This window comes from Eucalyptus grandis, chromosome 2, assembly GCF_016545825.1.
Source record: "Eucalyptus grandis isolate ANBG69807.140 chromosome 2, ASM1654582v1, whole genome shotgun sequence".
NCBI classification, from domain to species: domain Eukaryota; kingdom Viridiplantae; phylum Streptophyta; class Magnoliopsida; order Myrtales; family Myrtaceae; genus Eucalyptus; species Eucalyptus grandis.
The window spans coordinates 42,971,774-42,988,868 of NC_052613.1; the positions used below are offsets into that span (position 1 = coordinate 42,971,774).

Sequence of the window (17,095 nt, forward strand, 5' to 3'; positions counted from 1 at the left end):
CGCGCTGATCGGAAGCAGGGTTCCTCTTGCCAGTCACCCCTCTCCCAAATCTAGCGAGAGTATCTCGAGCCTCACCTATAGCTAATGCAGATCAAAGGGACAAAAAAGAAAAAAAATTACAAAAGTTTAATAAAAATTGTAATCCGATACAATACTGACGAAATCACCATGCCAACCATTATCAATCGATCTAAATTGGCCAAGCGAATTACATTAAAAATTCGTCAATTATTTTAAGAATTTATGAATAATATTCCCCAATGTATCCTATGGCACTCTTTTCACATGAATTATGAGTGCAGGTGGTCCTACTCAGGTGAGATTGGCAAGTGTTCCGGAAGTATACCAATAGACTGGAAATAGAATAATAGAAACTTTGCTATTGCCGACTGCGTTTTCCAAATGACAGCAGAAAATAAAAAGAAATTATAGTTTTAAATGGCCGTGACATATAAGACTACTCTATGCTTTAAGCGCATGCCCTGATTAGGGCAGATTTCTCAGCTTGTACATGTACTCCCTGCTTTTATATTTCCTTATTAAGGACGGGTAATAGATACAGCACGAACCCAACTCACCGCACATTTTGTCTTTGAGTGCCCTTTGATGAAAATTGGAACTCAAACTATCAGAAAGAGATTTCAAACTTCAAAAGGGAGATCCAATAAAATCGCCTGGGCATACATACAATTGAGATTCTATTGCATCACCAATGAAAATGCTGTCGCAATGCATTTCACTTGGAAGATAACACATTTAAAATGAAATCTACGGGTCCCTTGAAACAGACGATGGTTTGGGGGAGCGAATAGACAGTGGACCAAACATGACAATATAGACATGTATGAGAAGTCCTTCCATAATTACCAGCAGATCAAACCATCCCAAAAGGTACAATGTAACAGTGCGAGTGTCATTCCCATGCGAGAGAGATCATGGAATTTGCAAGCCCAGACTCCTGGAAGGTTAACTTGCTGTCGTAGTCCAGACTTTTCGAAGCCCCAGGAATTGCTTGCGCCAAGCGAAATGGCCTACTTTCAGCCTCTTCCAGTTGAGAACGGCAGAATGACCACAGAAGCTGCAGAAAGAATAAGTGCATAACCATTTTGTCCTACAATGCGCAAAATTCCAAGCAAAAGAGTCTATGCCAACTATCCAAGGCTTATAAGCACAAACAGAGAGGGTTTCAAGGCATTATGCAAGAAATCTAGCATTTTTTCTAAATTAATAGAAGTTTCTGATGAACCTGTATTGGATCAGTTCGGAGAAAATTCCGCTGGACCCTACGTCCGTCAGGAAGACGGACTCCAACCCGGCAAAGGAGGCTCCTGTCACCCTTAGGTTCTTCGGGAAGAGGTGGGTAGGCAGGTATCTTCCCTGTGATTGTCTCCTCTTCCTTGCTGGTATCAGTTTTGCCATCTTCACCATTTGTCTTAATTGGCTCTTCTATATTTTCCAAGGAAGCTTCCAATGCCGCCTGTAGTTCCTCGTCTTCTTCCTTGGGCATTTCATCTGCATCAATCCAGGCATCTGAAATTACATACATAATGGCAAACAATGCGCGTACAAGCAGAACACTCCACCAGACAAAGACATACAGACAGGGCCACAGATTTTTTAGTTCTTATACCGTCTTTAAGATACAGCACCATATATCAGAACACTAATTCAACACATTATACAGAAATATGACATACCCTTAACTTTCTGCGGAGGAGTCGCAGACTTTTCTCTAGGACGTTTATGTGATGAACTTACATGATGATCCTTGGGGCCACCTTCCAGGAAGAGTAACAAATTCTGCAGTAAAAATTTACTTTCTGGAATGAATACCGCAACTACTAAATGTCTAAGTGCTTGTATACCCAAGTTATATGCTGCTACGACATTAACATTCATTGTTTATCTAAATGCAAGTGTATTGGGTAACACCTGCTGTGATAGGTACCTCAAGCAAGCTCTCAGGCTGAATCATTCCAGTCCAAGACCGCATCTTTTGGCCAGTGATGGGGTCAATAACAAGCACTACAGGGATTGAATCCAATTTGTAATAGGTGCAGACCTTCTGGCCCTCACTTGTGTCGTCATATACCTAATATAAAATAGAGTGAGCTGAGCAATTTATCATTTGATATTAACTTCTGTTGGTCATTATATATGAACACACATTGAAGAGAGTAATCTCAATGATTAATCTGAACTGAAATTTAAGATAAGAGATCTCCAATGTCCACTATCAGCAAAGGCACTCCCAGCGATTGTAAGTGAAAGGGAGCACATTTGCATATGGCCTTAGATTATCAAATTGCTTAATTGGAAAAAAAGGGAGGAAAATAAAGTGAAGGGAATGAAAATTCAAAGAGAAAGTACTTGCTTCACTTGTAGGTGGGAAGGGGATTTAAAATGGGACAAACTACATTTGAAAAGTGAAAATGGGACCTCATTTCACTGTCAAAGACTGCCAAGTACTACATCATTCATTGTATGTTCAAACTATTTTAATGCCATTCATCACAAAGTGGTCAACAAGTAGAATGGCTGGACCCCTACATATATTCTCACTAATCTGTCAACTTATAAAGTGTGCCTGTGCTCTGAAAGACAAATCCATACTCTACAGTCTTACTTTCTTCAGACTAAGGCTCTGTTTGGCATGTTGCCAAACAGTGACTAATTCTGATTTTTTGTTCCCAGAATCAGTTTGGGACGAGAATCGCGTTTGGTAAAAATTTTGTTCCCGGGAACAAATTTGTTCCGAGAATCAATTTTGGAGTAGATTTGAGAATAAAAAAAAAGTTGATTCTGCGTCCGAGAATCAAAAAAAGAATCAACACAATAAAACTCTTCTTCTTTCCTTTTGTCATCCCGCCACCGCTCGTCGTCCGCCGCCGACCGCCCGGTCCGGCGAGCTCGCCGGAGGCTCACCTGGCCAGGGCGAGGTCCGGCGAGCCTCGCCGGGGCTGGGCGAGGCCCGCCTGGCCACCGGCGAGCCTCGCCGAGGCTGGGTGAGGCCCCCCTGGCCACCGGCCGGGCTCGCCTAGCCTGACCGGTGGCCAGGCAGGCGCCCAGACCCGACGAGGCCCGCCTAGCCTGACCGGTGGCCAGGCGGGCCTCGCCCAGCCCCGGCGAGGCCCGCCTGTCCACCGGCGACGCTCGGCCTCGCCAGATCTGGCGAGGCTGAGCCTCGGCGGGGCTGAGCGAGCCTCGCCCAACTGCCGGCGAGGCTCGGCCGACGAGGGCCAGCCTCGCTAAGGGCCGGCGACGCTCTGGTGAGGTCGCCAGCCCTCGTCCGGCCGGTCGCCGATCCGGCGACCGGCCACAAGAAGAAGAAAAAGAAGAAAAATAGGAAAAAAAGAAAAAAAGAAAAGAAAAAATGAAAAAAAGAAAAGGAAAAAGGTAAAAGAAAAAAAAAAAAAGTACAAAAATAATTTGGAATAGAATCAATGAACACGTTATCAAACACAATTCTATTCCAGAATAAAAAAATTTAGACAGTTACCAAACACGTTCTTTTACTCGGAATTAGTTCCCGGGAACAGAATAAAAAATAATCATTTCTTGTCAGAATCAGTTCCTGGGAACAGAATCGTTGCCAAACGCGCCCTAAGATTTTTCCCAATAATCTCCCATTCCAGCAAACAATGTGAACAGGCACATTCCAAAAGATAATATCTGACTCACTCATTAATCTACTGTCTTTTTGGCATACATCCATCTACTGTCTACACATACACATAAACACACAAACCTGGACTCAAATAAGGCAAATGCCTTCAGGAAGTCTCTAGTTTATGCAATCGTTTGAAGACCAGCTAACCAGGTCCTCCTACAACAATATGATAATCCCACTGAGGAATGTGGACACAAAAGAAACTCTTTGAAATGAGCAGGCCTTGCTACCAACATAAGGACTCAGATAGTGTTATAGAAGCCAGCAACTCTATGGCATAACAAAGCACGAGCACAGAACTTGGAACAGCATAAAAAGAGATGATCTGAAGAACGAGTGTGCACTATTATTTAAGCTAAAAATAATTTGAAGTACTCGTCATTCAAATATCAAATAAATTGATAAAGTTGGACCACTATAAGAGAGAATAATAAAGACATGGCCAGAAGCACACCTGCCAGAAGATAAAATTAGTGCTGATAGTTTGGGAGACAGCTTCATTTGCCCACGTATCCCGATTCAGCTTCAAAAGAAAATAAACAAAAGCATATAAGAACCACCATCCTCAAAGATTCCAACAAGGAGACAAAGCAATAAAGGAAAGGGGGGAGAGGGGGGAGAGAGAGAGTACACTACCATATGCGAGCTGAACTCCTTGGTAGACTGCAAGTTTACAAGAAGCCACTTGTCTTGTAGCGAAGCTGCCGTTTTAGCCTGTTAACATTCATAAATATTAAAATCAATTAAATAAGAAACAGCAAATGGCCAACAAAGACAAAAGTACCACCCAATGCAACTACACATCTCCCTACACGTGCTAACTTCAAATCATTGATGAAAGGCAAAATAACACTCAATATCCTCTATAATTTATGCTTTTCATTCCCTGCTTTTAGAAATTACAGTTCCTATTGTCAAGTTTACATCTCCCGAACACTCTTTCGTCTCTCTGTCTCTCGCATGCGCGCATACAAATAATTATAGTAAATTCAAGGCAAAGGGAGAGTAGATAATTCCCTTTTTCAAATAATGAAATAATAACAAAGTTGTCTTGACAATTTGTACTTCTACAAAAGATGTGTGGTGTAACCATAACAATCTATGATGCGAACCACAACGTCTGCTAAAGAAAAGAAATGAGAACCTTACATTAGTTCGATCTCCAATCTACACTTAAGATAGGAATGAATTTCAACTGGAGAATGAGCTATTCATTCTCAAGGCAAACTGCTCTGCTCGATACCCCCCTAGTTATGTAATATAATGTTATAAAAAAGAAAGGAAAAAAAAACTGTGGGAGAGCTAATTCCTCTCAGCACATGCATTCTCCTTATCAGTTCAAGATTATTTAAGTTGTCTCCAAGACAGTGCTGATCATTGTCGGACTAATGCTGAAAACTTCAGGTTGGAGAAAACAAAGGAAAATAATAAAATTCACCTAATCATTAAAAATCAAACAAAAAACGAGGATGTATTAAATTTCCAGGGGATAAATCATCAAACATATGAATGCAATGATGCGAGAATGTCCTCTTGATGCACTTTATGATGATAAATAATGTAATGTTGATTTATTATGCAGCTTCCTTAAAAAAAAAAAAAAATCACTTCGAGAATTAATATTGGAGCTCACATAAGCTGTCAATTTTCGATTCAAATACCTACCAGCCACCACCTATGCAATAGTGATCGGTCAAGCTCACCTGAGTGCAGGTGACTTCGCTGCCAATCAGCTGTGGTGGCACTAAGCTCATACAGTGGTACTCTCATTCCAGATTCCGTCAGTTCTTGATTTAAATACCAGCCACCGCCAAAGCCATAGTGATCAATCAAGCTCACCCAAGTGCAAGCACTTCGCTGCCAATCAATTGGGGAGGTGAGACCACTGAGCTCATGCGGTGGTTCTCTCTCTCTCTCTCTCTCTCTCTCTCTAAAAATAGTGACCAGAACCCTCCTCTGCTTTTTTCCAGAGCTGATTTCCTTCGGTTAAATAAATCTAGTGAAAAAAAAAATTCTATTTAAACCTCAAATTTCTCACATTCACTGGTCAGTTCACTTGTTTTTTTTGGTTCAATTTGGACCGACCCCTAGAGATGCTTAATGTTAGTGCCCAAAGCACAAAGTCACTTAACCCATCCCAAGCAGAGAAAACTTGTCCAAGCTGACCAGTTCAGGTGTGGTTTTGGGCCCTCCCGATATTTTCCTTAATACCCATTTTCACAGGTTAATATAATACTACTAAATAGACTTGAAACCTCATGATCTGGAACTCAGATTCCCCTGCCAGGAAGAGTAAACCTAGTATAAGAACATGTTATACCAGTTAAAACATCACTAATGGAATTTTCAGCACACCATGTCATAAAGGTTTGCATACTTAGTTGTTCAGAAATAGCCACTGGACAATTATTCACTCAAGCCCCGCGTTGGCAAGTTGCAGAACATCATAACCAAAAGTAACTAACCATGATATCCATAATTTCCATTCAACCTCATCAAAATGCCAAAGCATATAAGGCAATTTACCAGAAAGTTTGATATGTGCACACAAGGAATTTCTTTTCAAAGACCATTCAACATGAAAAGAAATGAGTACACTCCAGATGGAGTATGAATTAACTGCCCGCATATAGTAAGAGTGAATTCAGGCCAACTACCTTCTCAAAGGATCCGCGATACATCAAGTGGAAAGGAGGACGATACAGAGAGGCGAGATTATCACGAGCATTTTCTGCAGTAGATGTTGAACCTTGATCTGATTCCCACACCCCAGGGCGTTTCATTTCCTCATCAAAGTTCCTGAATGCAATTAGGGAACTTGACTCATGTGACCCCATCCCCAATGCTCTGTATGGTCATTAAATTTTGCCAATTAGTAATAGCACATTTTATCATTCTCGCAGAACAGCCAACAGCTCCAGTAGAGCAACAAAGACATCAACACTGAGGAGAGTATACGTACGGATATGATATCGCATCATCATAGAGGACCTCTCTCCTAACAGGTAAAGGAGGACGCACTTCATCTTCATCATGCTGTCCAATGTTTTCATTACCATTGTCATTCCTTGATACCCTGTGGAAACAGATACAAATCAGAAGAAGAAGAAGCTAAAGAGGCAACAACACGATAATTTACAGAAAACATGGCAAATACCCAGCATTTTCATCTGCACAAGCAGCATTTCCACCATCAACTGGGGGAGGGTTGGACTGTCCTCCAATAACACCACCTTCATTACCTACATAAAATAGTTGAAGGGCTTCCTCAAGCTTCCAACTTGTTGCCTGATGAAATGTACCTTATGAGAATTCCAACAATCTCGATTTTGCACAGATAAAGCATTGTACACAAAAAAAATAAAAAATTAATAAATAAAATATCCAAAATAACAGCGATAAAAGTGAAATTCACTGCTGATACATATATCACCAGACAATTGGAAGGCAAATGACCATAGAGATAAGGACAGCCCTTTTTGTGTTAGACCCTTAAATTTTATGGAATGGACATGTGAAACCAACGATACAACCACTGAAATAAAGAGGGGAAAAGGGCAGACAAAATTAAGCGGAAGTCTTAGGGCCGGTGGTCGGCTACTGAATATCAAAATTTGAATGCAATTCCACCCAAAAGCTTTAGATAACTTAAAATGCTCATCTCTAACATCGGTTATAGACAAGATCTAGCATGCAGAAGACAGTAGACTCCTGATGCAATCAGCCTGCTTATGCACGAGAACCAACCGAAGAACAAAGGTTGGACCAACACGATAGCTTCAATCAAGGGAATTACGCATCCACATGAAGATCCTGACTTATTCCCTAGCTTCATCAATACAAGGCATTGAAACCACAAAACCCAGTATAAAGGTTGACTTTTTTTCTCACGAAACACAAATCGATGGACAAACAACGCACTATCATAACAAGCACCAAACAACACCAAACACCCACGTAAACCAGCTACAGATCAAGCGTCCGTATCCGTCATAATCCCTATAACCATCAACAATTAATCAACCATCCTACCGACAGTCCCAACTGAAAACCAAGAAAAAGAAACCGAAAAACGATAACTTTTCCCCCCGTATCTTTCCACGCGCATCGAGCGAGGTCAGAGGCCACGCCTACACAAGTTAGCTCAGCCATTTTCGCAATGTAAGTAAGGTCTCCGCGCGATCAATGCACGCTAGAGAGAGAGAGAGAGAGAGAGAGAGAGGAAGAGACGGTGGGGGCACCTGCAGGAACTGGCGAGCGGTATCGGCGGTCTGGCCGACGGCGATCTCCAGGAAGGAGGAGATCATGCTCTGCTTCTCGGTCGGCGAAAGGAGGCTCTCCATCGCCCCTGTCCCTGCTCCTCCCTCGTCCGCCGTCGCTCGAGCGGCGAAACCCTAGATTGCTCCTCCTCCGATGGCGGCGGCGGCGGGGCGGCGGGGGGAGGCGATCCTCCGGACGGGAGCTCGGATCAGATTCAGAGGAGAGAGAGGCCGAGCTGAACCCGAGCTTCCATGGCTGGCGAACGGCGCGCGGAGAGAGAGAGAGAGAGACGGGGAAAGGAAGTGAAGGTGTGGGGGGGCCTCTCTCTCAGCAAGCAGTCGGTCGTACCTGGGTCGGGACGGGCTCTTCGGATTTCTTGCTCCCCTCTTTCGACGGGGCCTGGCGAGGGAATTGACGGTCTTATCCTTGTCGCCGGGATATTCGGTCTTATACTTGTCGCCGGGATTGGCTCCTTAATGGTGATTTCGCGCGTGGCGATCTTGGCAATTTGGTTTGGTGACGAGGGTGTTATGGGTACACACCGATACGGGACGGAAATTAAAGATAAAATGAAGAAATGAAGCAAGCACCATTATTTTCTCGAATAATAATATCAAGTGAATCTTTTATTTTAAAATTTTTTTCCAAATGATGACTTAAAATGGACCTTGTTTCCTAAAAAATAGCCTAACCTCGTCTTGATCAGAGCATTTCCATCATTTAACTTTTTATTTTCTTTCCTCTTTTTATTTCCAAAAAAGGTTTAAAAAAAAAAAAGCTAAAATTTTAAGAAAACATGATATAGGCGGAGGGCCACCAACCCTCCCCCACCTATGGGCTATGGCCACTATCCCATCACTGGTGGCGCGTCAGCGACCCCACTGGCCACGGGCAGGGGGTTTGGCCTCAACCCTCCTGTTTTTTTCTCTCTTTTTTCCCTTTTTCTTATTTGTGTTTTCATTTTTTTCGGATATCCCATCACATCTATATAACAAGAGTGAAACGTTATTTAGAAATGAATTCTACCCTCTTTTTATTTTTATTTTTAATGGTGGTTTAGGTATCATTAGTTATTGGATTAATATCATGAAGAACAAAAAATCGATATCATGACAAATTTATTTCAAATTAATTTTCTGATCATAAAATATTAAAAAATTGTACATTTATCACAAATTGTACTGTCGTTAGTTTACGTTAAATTTCATTATCAAATCGTCAAGTTAAATGACATTTGACAATTAATGGATATACCGTATTGGAGTTTATAGGTGCTTTGTTTTGATATTGATCCGAATCTAACAGAAGGTAAATATGTCACAAATGTACAAGTTTTAGGTTTTTTATTTAAATTTGTTGTTAGTAATCAAAAAATTAAATTAGAATAAATTGATCACATAATTTTTCGCGGCATTGACCTTTAGTTATAATATTCCAGGTCTATCATATAAACTATTTATCTTCCTTAAATTAATTGATCTAAAAAACATATAGAGAAAGAATAATACCCAAGTACTGTCAATTAATCTTGCTGAGTAGAAGAACAGTACACGCCGAGTCAAAGCTACAAATTCACGCCGGCTTGGGATTTGGTGCGGACGTCGGAATCAGGCTTGGAAGCTCGTTTCGGCACTCCGAAACCTCAGGTACGGTCTCAGGCTTGGAACTCTCTTTCTCTCTCTCTCTCTCTCTTTCAAATAGCAGAAGCGAACGAGCGGCAACGAAGCTCAACGTTCGCCGGCAACTGAAATCCGATCGGACGAGAAACCGAATCTCTTCGATGCCGGCTATGGCTTTTGAGCTGATTCCGCCGCCGTTGCCTCTCTTCTTTGCAGTCGCCGGAGCCCGGGCTGCCGGTGGTGGGGAGGGGTTAGGGTTCCGTCGGGCGGAAGTGAAGCGGAGGAGATGGGGAGCAGGGTTCCGGTGGAGCACTACGATCTGAGGGCCGCGAGTTCCTTCGTCGGGGCCTCTTCGCTCCACGACCTCAACACCGTCGACGACATCGGCGGCGTCGGCCGGGACGCGGTGACCGAGGATAGCTTGGACAACGACGACGATTCCGCTGCCGTTGTGAGCTAGTCATCTGTATAGCTGATGCCTGTGTTCTGACTGATTGTTGGGGGCGAGCGCGAGGAATTCCCTTTTTTTTTATGAAGGAATGCGTGCTTGCAGGAATGTATACATGATTCGTACCGGGCTTCTTTGCCGATTCATGGCGTTGGAGCTGAAGATGATCGTTCGGGCCTGGAGGAAGTTGGTCCGTCTAGGAGTTCTTACGACGTCTTGACCATCGAAGGTGATTTGTTTGTTTATCTGTTCTGCGATCAGTTTTGCGGTGCAGTTAGGAAGGATTTAGATGTTGCTTTCTAATATTATCAGTCGGGTGGAGTGATTTTTGGACTGAGCGAATTGTTGGTTGAATGTTGGACTAGATGTTGTACCTATTGAATCCTCGCGGGCGAGATTTCTGCAGATTATTGTGGATCATTTCATCAGTGAGCACGTGGTTGAAGTATCTGATCCCGAGCCTGACTACTCTGCTCAATCTGGGCAAGGCCAGCTGAACAAAAGGAAGTCAAGAGAAGTCCAATATGAGGGTGACGCCTGTTTTGCATTGCCTCTGATGTACGTGGCGAATATGTACGAGACTTTAGTTAGCGATGTAAATGTAAGGCTTAGTTCATTGAATGGTATCCGTGAGAAGACTATTGGAGTAGCTCTCGAAGCAGCTGGTGGTTTATACAGGAGGCTGGCTAAAAAATTTCCTAAAAAAGGTATTATCTTTTTAAACAGATGATAATGGTTTGATTTCATCTGCAGAGGATTATTTATCAGCTGTCCCTTGGATAGATTTGGCTGAAGTCTGTATTTGTGACTTATTGTGAAGTGAGACAGTTGTTTTGTTTTACAATGGTAGAGTGGCATGTTATTCACTTACCAGGTCATTACTTGGGGTGTAACCGACCTGAGTCAGGGCTGCACAGTGGCTGGCTTGAGCCCAACTTGATTCATATGCCTGGTGGTGGAATCTTTACTTGAGCTCAGTCGAGTACTGTACTTGTTTGAGCCTAACATGACAAGGAAGTTGAAATGCTTCAGCTTGACCCGGTCCAACTTGATTTTACAAGCAAAATTTAAATTTTGTAAGATTGACCATGGAAAATTACCTGCAATTAAATTTGCACTAAATAAAATAGGTCTAAATCATTCTTTTAAGATGTGAGATAACCTAAAGGGACATGCCTGTGGCCCTAAGAATCTTATTTCCACAGAAAATTATGGTTTTGATCGGGGAAAAGCTTTCTAGTGAGACAATGGAACTAGCCCTAATCATTATAAGGCACCAATGAACAATAAAACGGACACAAAAGTGAAGGTCTATGTGTTTTGTTTCAATGAATAGAAGGCTTGGTGGCTCTTTTATTGTAATTAGCACTTAAACTAATCCCTTTCATCTTCAACAATCTGTCAAACAGGGTAGAGGCTGGTCACATATGTGTGTGTGAGAGAGGGGGGGGATGGAGATCATATCATAGCTAGGGTGCCATTAATCAGTAAAGGGAGTTGCAGGACGAGATGAAAGAGAGAAAATGGACACTGGGTTTCTTTTGGAAAAGAGTGCGATTCAAAGAATAAAAGGGGTATGCTGGTCATGCCACTTCAGGGAGTTCCTGATTAATCATTTGAACACAACATGTGAAAAATATATTGGAAAATTTAATTATGGTTGTGTGCTGATTGAGTCAAGTATCTAGACTCGATAAGCGACTCAAGTTCCTTGAGCTCCATTTGAGCTAAAAGGATGAAGTCAACTTCAGTATACACAAATCAAGCTTGATAGCTCCAGATGACTTGGCTTTCCCTAGTTATAATTATGGTATTGTGAAAGAAGATATTTAATTGCTGATAATCACCTATGTTTGTGCGTTGGCATCACACCTATGTACAAAAACAATCTTGTTTGTACGTTTGAATCTTAGTTGTTATTGCTTTCATAATGGACAGGTCCTTACACATTTAGGAGAAGAGAGTTGGCTACTTCTGCTGAAACACGAACAAAATTTCCTGAATTAGTGATACAGGAAGAGAAGCGAGTTCGCTTTGTAGTAGTTAATGGTTTGGACATTGTTGAGAAACCAGATTGTATGTCAATTGACGATGCTGAATGGTAAGCTGCATCCTAATTGACCTTACTAGTATAATATAAAGTTTTTTGTTCCATTATAGTCTTCTATCTCTTTATAGACATTTCAATGCACTGAGCTAACTATGCTTTGTTTATAGCCTTCTTCTTGTCCTCTTTCAGCATTATTCCAAGTTTTCTACCTCTCTTGTGTTATGTAAGGGAACTAGTTGATAAACCACATGATATTTAAGAATGAAAACTTAATATTTCTACAGAAAATGATTAATTATTAATATATCTACAAATGAGAAGAAATAGAAACTTCATATAGTGTCGTATCACATATGCATACTTCTTTGATATTTTTCATTTCACATGTATAAATTAAGCAATAAAAATTTATTAGTTATGATTTTTATGCTTGAAAGATAGCAGGTTTTTGTCAACATGTTCATCTGAATTTCAGTGCTGTAAAATAATTTTCTTTTCTAACAATATGAAGCTTATGAACTTGGAGTGTTGGACCTTCAGTCTTAGCCTTTGTAAGGGGTGCCTTTGCATTTAGAACTAAGAAGAAGTTTACTGTTTACTATTCTTGCATTGTAACTGGAGATGACCCATTCTAGTATGAGTCATGGCCTTAATCAAACATGCTCTTACAGTTAATGATAGTGAGATTTGAGCAGTAAATTAACATATTGAATATGTCAACAGGATATTCATCTGTTATTAGAAACGAACAGAATTGTGCCAAATAAAAGTCAATCAAATTTTCATATGCTTATATGGCGGAAATAGAACTCTTCTCTATGCATCTGCTTTGTATTACATGTTGGCAGATGGCATTTTAACATTGATTTTTTCTTATTTATTCTACCATCTAGACTCTTCCTTATGCGAAGCATGATAATTTCTTGAGCCACCTTCATGCACTACCAGTCATAAATTTTCAAATATGTTAGCACCTTTTCCTTTGATACCCAGAAATCTTGCTATTTTTGTAATGAACTGGCCTTCTTCTTTTTGTGTTCCAGCACCTTCTTTACAGTCTATTGATATTTTTCCCAGTTACTTGGAGTGTGCTACTTATGTTCTCCCCCCTTATTGACCTTTTTCTTTTTTCCAGGTTTAAACGGTTGACTGGTCGAAATGAAGTTGCTATCTCTCCTCGTGACTATAAATTTTATTCACCAAGACACAAGTATAGGCGCATTGTGTCCAATTCCGTATCTAATATTTCTGCTCTGCCTGTAAGCCTTATGACTCATGAAAAGCTCTTTGAGAGAACAAGCATTGTACAGTTTGATTTGCTATGCATTCCAGGCGATAATAAGGACCAAATGACATGCCCGGCCTAAAAACACATAAGATTAATGACTGGACTTATTTGATAGCATTACATTGAAATCATGTTTCCCTTTGTCTTTCCTACATTTCCTCTTGTCATTGCTGTGCATCTGGGCTTGTATATTTGTGTAGCTGCAGTTGCACATATATTATGTGCATGTTTTTTTGTGCTGTTTTTTGTTGTTTGATTGGTTTGAAGATTGAGCTACTTTAATTGCTGATCTTCTGTTTCAGCCATATCATGGAAGAGATTCCTCAGCCTTGTCCCCTGCTGAAGAAGGGTATCGCTCCATCAGTGAAGTAAGGTTTTCTTTCTTTCTCTGCATGTTTGATTGACATTGTTTTCAATCACTGCGATTCACTATGTAGCATGCTTATCTTCTTCCCTGCCCTATCTTCCGTTGGCAGCATCTGGTTTAATGCTGGACTATTCAAAATAGTGAAGTTCTTTCTCAAGGTGCTTTTGTCAAAGCATTGTATTTTGAAGTTATTACCTATTGATTGTGTCTAAGTTCTGAGACTAGAGAGGATCTAGTTTAGACATATCTGCTGTCGCACGCACGCGTTGTTCAGAATATTTCCCAGAAGCAAATCCTGATAGTTTTCTTTCGAAGAAATAATTCTGATTTGAAAGCTGGTAAGAGTAAGGATCCTTGCAGTACTCTTGTCAAAGGCATGCTTGTTACAAATGTTCTCAGAACTCATGCAGTTAAATTGTGTGCGGATGTCTGAATTTGCTGCAGTTTATCTTGTCAATTGCAGCCACACCAGTAAATGTTGCCCTCTGGCAGCTGAGTGTGATGTAGAAGCTCATGCTTTCCTGATTATAAATTGTTTTCCATTTTTGGGAAGTTGGTTGATTATATCCTACTCTGCAGCCACAGGGTCAGCAGTCGACTTCGAAGCATGATATGCAGCCAATGTCACATCAGCCCCAGTTTCACCCTATCCACCAGAGTCATCATCAACCAATTCACCAGAGTCAACATACATCTCATTTTCCTCCCACCCATCATTGTGGCTCATCTTCTAATTTGCCTGATTTGGCCCATTCTCACCATTCGTCACCCATATCACAACATATGGCATGCTTACAACCCCTCAGTGGAGGCCATGTAGGAGGGCGCTTGCACATAATGGTGAGAATCAGGAACTTATTTTCTATGGTTTGTATAAGGATCCTAAGGTTTTTGCTGTCAGTTTGCTCATCCGCTATAAGTCTAAGACTAAGGGATTGCAGAGAATTATATCAGTGCACACAATTCTTCTAAAAACAAAATGAAGAAGTATGCACAATTGCGTCTTGTAGAGATAAAATATATGTTCGTAATTTACTATTAGTACTACTGTGTTCCTTCATTGAATTTTTTTTTTTGGGCAAATATGGTTTATTGACTGATTACTTTTATGGTTTTACTTATGTCTTATATGGTTTTTTATTGTCTGGCTTTCCCCCGAATGAACTTGGTGGGTTACTCTCTGGTTGTTTGACATATGTTTGTGATTTCAACTGTTTGTTTAATATGTTTTACAAGCAGGCACCTTCCCCTGCAAAATTCTGTGATGAATGTGGGGCCCCATATTTGAGAGAAACCTCGAAATTTTGCTCGGAGTGTGGCGCTAAGAGATTGGGAACATAACACCAACATCATGTCCTCCCTGGCCCTGTAATATTGGTGAGCACAGATTGTATATTTATTTGCTGAGCACATCGATATCTTATTTGTTACCCAGGCATTGGAGAAAGTCTGTCAGTCTCTCATGTATTGACCAACAAATATGCGGTAGGAGAATTGGACTGGTCATCTGGCTTCGGCCATGGTTGAAGGCTATATATGCTGCAGAAGAGTGCAGAAAATGGCTTTTGTTGTATATTAGATTGGCATTGTGGTGGTTCTTTTCCTTTAATCAAACAGGGAAAAGCCATGGATCCTGCGAAGTTCATCCATCTCCTGGGTTTTAAGATTGTTATGAGCTTCTTGCGACACGTACTGGTTGTAAAAAATAGATTGTAGAACAATTAGTGATTGTTGTCCCTTCTCTGAGTAAGAAGAGTAGCTTGTAAATTCTGAGTTATAAATGGGAAATCTAGGCGATTGGAGTATGTGTAGGAATGCAGATGGGTCTTGAGTTTGATGGCAGAATGCATTACGATGCTCGACCAAGCTGCCATGCCAATGCCAAACCTGAGGAAAAAGGGACATGCATAGCAAACCTTAACATTGTGTTTGTAAAAATATGGAAATTCGTTTTCCCGACATGCTTTTAAAATGCATGTGGCAGCTACACGTCCTTTTGAATTGGAGAAGAAAAGGAGGAAATTGCGTCTTAGGCCGCAGACACACACTTAAAAGAGAAGTGCACGTGCTATTGGAAAAGTCTGTGAGCTAGTGTTAGCAGAGACTCCGGGAAACCAAGACATTTTCATTTCAATGAATTAAGGCAGATTACTTGCAGGGGAAAAAAAATATACACAATAGGAATCTTAACATGAAAAGATCTCCTCAAATGTTTTGTTTGAGAACGACTTTTTTTAACCTATTAGCTGTATCTTTTTCATGTACTTGGTTTAGATTTTGACTTATAGCAAACAAGACATGCGATGGCTCGGTGCGATCATGTCAAAGTCACGACCGCCTCTCGAGAAGGTTGCCGTCCTTGGGCAAAAAAAGACGATCATTGCGCAGTGGTTGTGCAGCTCTGATGGATGGCACATGCGTATGTCCAACGTCTTATTATTATCCACAAGGCAAGAGTTAAAAGACCATAACCAATCTACACAATCGAATCACGCAACTCATCCGATAGGACGATTCGGGGTCGACAACATTCCAAGTCGGTATGAAATACCTTCTTTCAATTTCGACCGACAGCGCTAAAGTCCGACAACCAATCATCAAATCCGAATAGCCGTTGCCTCCCACATTCCTTAGTCAAATCCCGTCCGTGGGATCTAGATCAATCACCCCTCGGGCTCAATTGGGTTCTCGACACGTGGCAATCTCAATCCCGGGGGTCGTCGTCTACTTTGACTCTTTGACGTTTCGTGGAGCAGCCTCTAAGAGGGGCCACGAGTTTTCAGTGGGGGGAAATGGGGGACTCTAAATAGCGCATGGAAAATCCGACACCAAGTAAAATATAAGGTATTGTCCAAAAAAAAAAAAAAAAGTAAAATATAAGGTCAACACTCCTTAATTTAATAATTATCATTTTCCAACATTGGTTGCTGGTCATCTTTAAACAAGCAATCACCACCATAATCCACAATTAAATTAACACGAGCACTAACTTTTTAACATTCTTTTCACGACAAACCTTTTTTGGAGTCTAATTTACCAATTGCTTTGGAGGGTGGCGTGCAAATTGCTTGTCTCATCTAAATTAGCTTAATTAATTTATTATTTTCTTTCTTTTTCGCACGGCAAAAGTCGATAGATTCGTGCCTTACTTCGACACGCTTCTAGGACTAGTTGGTCTCACCCCATTCGTGCTGCTTTACCAATTTATATAGTTTATCTATTTATTTATTTTCAAAGGGGGAAAGGCATGCACATTCGACAGGACAATGGCTGCCACTACGATAATGGATCTCTTATCTTAATATTGTTTTTAGGCGCTGGAAAATGTTTCTTATTTTATCACCTAACTTTGATAGCTCTTTGTTCATTTTATTTTCTCCTTGATAGGTCCTC

The 17,095-nt window shown here is 41.0% G+C and overlaps 3 protein-coding genes across 4 annotated transcripts in view; 1 reads left to right on the plus strand and 2 right to left on the minus strand.

Moving 5' to 3' along the window:
• The window catches only part of LOC104432979 (defensin Ec-AMP-D2), a 13,403-nt gene extending 5,508 nt beyond the window's left edge, over positions 1-7,895 (minus strand). Inside the window, exon 1 of the mRNA XM_039304804.1 lies at positions 7,877-7,895. The gene's annotated coding sequence lies outside the window, so the exon portion shown is untranslated. The remainder of the gene's footprint in view (positions 1-7,876) is intronic.
• LOC104432981 (plant UBX domain-containing protein 7) lies at positions 640-8,286 on the minus strand. 2 transcript variants are annotated; one of them, XM_010045586.3, is made up of 10 exons: positions 7,912-8,286; positions 6,828-6,958; positions 6,633-6,746; positions 6,328-6,517; positions 4,307-4,384; positions 4,125-4,193; positions 1,949-2,092; positions 1,698-1,800; positions 1,247-1,530; positions 640-1,078 (listed from the first exon to the last, which is right to left on the minus strand). In XM_010045586.3, the coding sequence occupies exons 1-10, from the start codon at positions 8,011-8,013 to the stop codon at positions 914-916; spliced, it is 1,380 nt and encodes a 459-aa protein (XP_010043888.2). In that variant the 5' UTR covers positions 8,014-8,286; the 3' UTR covers positions 640-913. The 2 variants fall into 2 exon arrangements, with proteins under 2 accessions (XP_010043888.2, XP_010043889.2); XM_010045587.3 differs by having other exon boundaries at positions 1,247-1,512; positions 7,912-8,283.
• Positions 8,287-9,492: 1,206 nt separating this feature from the next.
• On the plus strand, positions 9,493-15,509 carry LOC104432983 (uncharacterized protein At2g02148). The gene is made up of 9 exons (XM_010045588.2): positions 9,493-9,576; positions 9,766-10,000; positions 10,103-10,226; positions 10,363-10,704; positions 11,936-12,098; positions 13,183-13,306; positions 13,638-13,703; positions 14,282-14,542; positions 14,942-15,509. Exons 2-9 carry the CDS (start codon positions 9,836-9,838, stop codon positions 15,041-15,043), a joined length of 1,347 nt encoding a protein of 448 aa, XP_010043890.1. The 5' UTR covers positions 9,493-9,576; positions 9,766-9,835; the 3' UTR covers positions 15,044-15,509.
• Positions 15,510-17,095: the final 1,586 nt, after the last annotated feature.

Coding starts and splice junctions, on each gene's coding strand:
- LOC104432981 (XM_010045586.3), bottom strand. CDS start 8,013: ATGGAGAGCCTCCTTTCGCCGACCGAGAAGCAGAGCATGATCTCCTCC. Junction 2,093..4,124: donor CTAATTTTATCTTCTGGCAG/GTGTGCTTCTGG, acceptor ATTTTATATTAG/GTATATGACGACACAAGTGA. Junction 1,801..1,948: donor AGCCTGAGAGCTTGCTTGAG/GTACCTATCACA, acceptor TTTTTACTGCAG/AATTTGTTACTCTTCCTGGA.
- LOC104432983 (XM_010045588.2), top strand. CDS start 9,836: ATGGGGAGCAGGGTTCCGGTGGAGCACTACGATCTGAGGGCCGCGAGT. Junction 10,227..10,362: donor CGACGTCTTGACCATCGAAG/GTGATTTGTTTG, acceptor ATGTTGGACTAG/ATGTTGTACCTATTGAATCC. Junction 13,704..14,281: donor GGTATCGCTCCATCAGTGAA/GTAAGGTTTTCT, acceptor CCTACTCTGCAG/CCACAGGGTCAGCAGTCGAC.